The 3,703-nt window shown below is 48.0% G+C and overlaps 1 protein-coding gene across 1 annotated transcript in view; it reads left to right on the top strand.

Annotated features, from left to right (window-relative positions):
* Window positions 1-1,146: 1,146 nt before the first annotated feature.
* LOC108517027 (putative protein SSX6) overlaps window positions 1,147-3,703 on the top strand; it is a 12,951-nt gene continuing 10,394 nt past the window's right edge. The window contains exons 1-3 of the mRNA XM_017854812.1: window positions 1,147-1,245; window positions 1,687-1,801; window positions 2,447-2,542. Of these exons, the coding sequence (XP_017710301.1) occupies window positions 1,177-1,245; window positions 1,687-1,801; window positions 2,447-2,542 (280 nt within the window). The 5' untranslated portion in view covers window positions 1,147-1,176. The remainder of the gene's footprint in view (window positions 1,246-1,686; window positions 1,802-2,446; window positions 2,543-3,703) is intronic.

Genomic DNA, 3,703 nt, shown 5'->3' with positions numbered 1-3,703 from the left:
TTATTTACTCTTTTTAGAGACGAGGTTTCATTATGTTGGCCAGGTCGGTATTGACCTCCTGGCCTCAAGCAATCCTGCCACCTCGGCCTCAGAACTACAGGCAGGAGTCACCTCGCCCATGCTATTTTCTTGTTGTTATTGTTAGTAGGAATGGGGTTTTGCTGTGTTGGTCAGGCTAACCTCGACTTCCTGGGCTCCAGAGATCCTCTTGCCTCAGCCTCGGGACTACAGGCACGCACCACCTCACCCCCACTAATACTTTTTATTATTTTTTTTCTTAGCAGAGGGTTTCACTAGGTTGGCGAGGCTGATATCGACCTCGTGGACTCAAGCGATCCTCCCACCTTGGCCAGCCAAAGTGCTGAGATGTTACAGGCTTGCGCCACCAACCTCAGCTAATTTTTTTTGCTTTTTTTTTTTTTTTATTTTTTTTGTAGAGATGGGAGTTTTGCTATGTTTCCCAGGCTAGTCTCGACCTCGTGGGCTCAAGCGATCTGCACGCCTCGGCCTCCCAAAATGCTGGGATTACAGGCATGAGCCACCGTGCCTGGTCGATTGCTGCAACCTGAAATGCCCCACATTCTCTCTAAGGGATGGCGGGCTCTTCCTTCTTATAATTTACAAATAACCCGGCAATAGCCTCTAAATCCATTCATATTAGCGAAGGTCGTTTGTCTTCAACAGAACAGAACCCCCCATCCCTCTGCCTGATCAAATCCATCACCAAAGAGACCATGTTATCTCTGGGACTCACTTCCTTTCCTTCATTTATTGAGTGGGGGTATCAGAATGCCTCCACTCAATAAAATTATACAGTTACGTCCCTGCCTCCCCAACAAGGGTTTATACATCTTTCAGGGTAAGCCTAGCTCCAGGGAAACTACTAACAACATTAGCTAACCCCCTCCCAAAGACTCAAGGCTGCTTTGCCCATAGGAAACCTGTCATCCCCAATCAGTACTTCTCCCAGAGACCCCCTGGCTCCCTGTTTTCATCTGACTTCTCCCCATGTCCTTACTCAGGGACAGATAAGCCCGGGATGGAGAAATGCAGCACCTGATTCCAGGTGACTGAGTGTGGCTGGCCTTCAGAGATTTCTCCCTCCACAGGACCAAAGGTTCTGTGGCTGGAAAGTCTCAGGCTATTTCTCTTGCAGGTCAGACTGCTCCCGGTGCCATGAACAGAGACAACACCTTTGCAAACAGACCCAGGGATGATGCTCAAACATCAGAGAAGAGAAGCAAGGTGAGGTGACCTGGAGGGGGCATAGCAGTGGTTCAGGGCATAGAGTAGGGTGACCAGATTTCTGAGGAGGGGAGGACAGAGGTACTGGGGAAAAGGAGCAGGGTCCCAGGGAGATCTGGACCCCTGGGAGCATCCCATCTTTGCTCTGTCATCACCTAGCATCCCTGGAGACAGGTCTGTGGCCGTGCACTACATTTGGTGAATCTCACTCCATTCTGCAAGGTGGGAAGAGAGACAGCCAGCAGCATTAAAGTCCTACTGTGTGGCAGGGGAGAAGCTAGGGAAGGTCCCCATGTTCTCTCAGTTAGTCATGGCATCAACCAGGGCAGGTTATCATCCCCACTTCCCAGATCCAGCACACAGGAAGCGGCTCCAACTGAATGGCAGACATGCCTAGCTGAGTCACTGCCAGAATTCCTTTATTTCTTTTTTTTCCCCTAGGCCTTCGATGATATTACCAAATACTTCTCTAAGAAAGAGTGGGAAAAGATGAAATACTCGGAGAAAATCAGCTGTGTGCACGTGAAGAGAAAGTATGAGACCATGACTAAACTAGGTAACAGAAAGTTCTGGGTACAGACAAGTCTGGGGACACATGAGCATCCCTTTTCCTGCTTTGCCTAGTTCTTAGGCTGCAGAAAGTACCCCACATTTTCCTTTTGTGCAGGGAAGAATCGCGGGGCAGCTTCTGGGTGTTCTGCTCTTCCTATCCTGTCAGGGCTGAGGGCAGGGAGTGGCCACAGTGAAGCTTATACCTGGATCCTGCACGTTTCTCTCCCATAGGCGTCTGTTCTGATGAGCCCAACTGTCTCTGTGGCATCGCAGCACATCTCCCACCCTACCATCCTTCTCTCGGCTTCTCTCTCTCTCTCTTTTGGAGTCAGAGTCTCCCTGTCACCTAGGCTAGAGTGTAGCAGTGCAATCATAGCTCAATGTAGCCTCGAACTCCAGGGCTCAAGCAATCCTCCTGCCCAGCCTATGGAGTAGCTGAGGCTACAGGCACATGCCACCATGCCCAACTAATTTTATTTTATATTTTGTAGATATAGGGGTCTCTCTATGGTATCCAGGCTCGTCTTGAACTCCTGGCCTCAAGCAATCCTCCTGCTTCAGCCTCCCAAAGTGCTGGTACTACAGATATGAGCCACCATGCCAGGCCTAAGTTTGTCTCTTAAGAAAGAAACATTTTGCTTCTTTCTAGGTTTCAAGGTCACCCTCCCACCTTTCATGCGTAATAAACGGGCCACAGACTTCCAGGGGAATAATATTGATAATGACCATAACCGCAGGAATGAGGGTGAGTAGATGGGAAGGGGCTGGAAAGGGTCTCCTGAAGCCCAACTGCTTTTCAGCTCAGCTATCTGGGAAGGATCCTCAGGCATTTGTTCCCTCATACACATCAGAGCTGAGTGAAAAAAAGATTGCATACACAAAGTTAACTGCAGAGATCATTCATAAAATTGTAAAACATGTAAAACAAGAATATGAATATTTATGGATAATAAGCAAATGGTAAATGCATAAAACGTGAATGTGAATAAAAAGCCATCAAATTGAGGAGACTGGCTGTAAATAGAGAAGGAGCGGGGGCACAGATTGGTGAGTGCTGCACAGACAGCTTCAGTCATGACTTATTCATAGTGTTTTTGTTTTGTTTTGTTTTGTTTTTTGAACTGGAGATTCGCTCTTGTCGCCCAGGCTGGAGTGCAGTGGCACAGTCTCAGCCCACTACAACCTCTGCCTCCTGGGTTGAAGAGATTCTCCTGTCTCAGCCTCCTGAGTAGATGGGATTACAGGCGCCGGCCACTATGCCCACCTAATTTTTGTGTTTTTAGTAGAGACGGGGTTTCACCATGTTGGCCAGGCTGGTCTCAAACTCCTGACCTCAGGTGATCCACCCTCCTCAGCCTCCCAAAGTGCTGGGATTTCAGGCATGAGCTACTGCACCAGAGCCTGTTAATAGTGTTTCTAACATTCTGAATAAATAAATCAGATCTAACATAGTCATGGGGTAATGTTGAGATGCGACTGAACTCAATATTATTCCCCATACTTTTCTGTGTGTTTGAAATATTTCTTTTTTAAAGGACATGTTGTTCTTGCTAAACACTGTTAAGAATCAAAGCACAGTTAAGAAAATTTTAAGGCCGGGCGCTGTGGTTCACGCCTATAATCCTAGCACTTTGGGAGGCCGAGGAGGGCAGATCACCTGAGGTCAGGAGTCCAAGACCAGCCTGACCAACATGGAGAAACCCCATCTCTACTAAAAAAAAAAAAAGCACAAAATTAGCCGGGCATGGTGGCACATGCCTCTAATCCCAGCGACTAAGGAGGGTGAGGCAGGAGAATCGCTTGAACCTGGGAGACGGAGGTTGCGGTGAGCTGAGATCGCATCACTGCACTCCAGCCTAGGCCCCAAGAGCAAAACTCCGTCTCAAAAAAAAAAAAAAAAAAAAAA

The sequence above is a fragment of the Rhinopithecus bieti genome, unplaced genomic scaffold (assembly GCF_001698545.2).
Source record: "Rhinopithecus bieti isolate Rb0 unplaced genomic scaffold, ASM169854v2 scaffold_39970, whole genome shotgun sequence".
In the NCBI taxonomy this organism is placed as follows: domain Eukaryota; kingdom Metazoa; phylum Chordata; class Mammalia; order Primates; family Cercopithecidae; genus Rhinopithecus; species Rhinopithecus bieti.
Note: the sequence above shows the minus strand (reverse complement) of the source record. Positions and strands in the feature narration are given on the sequence as shown.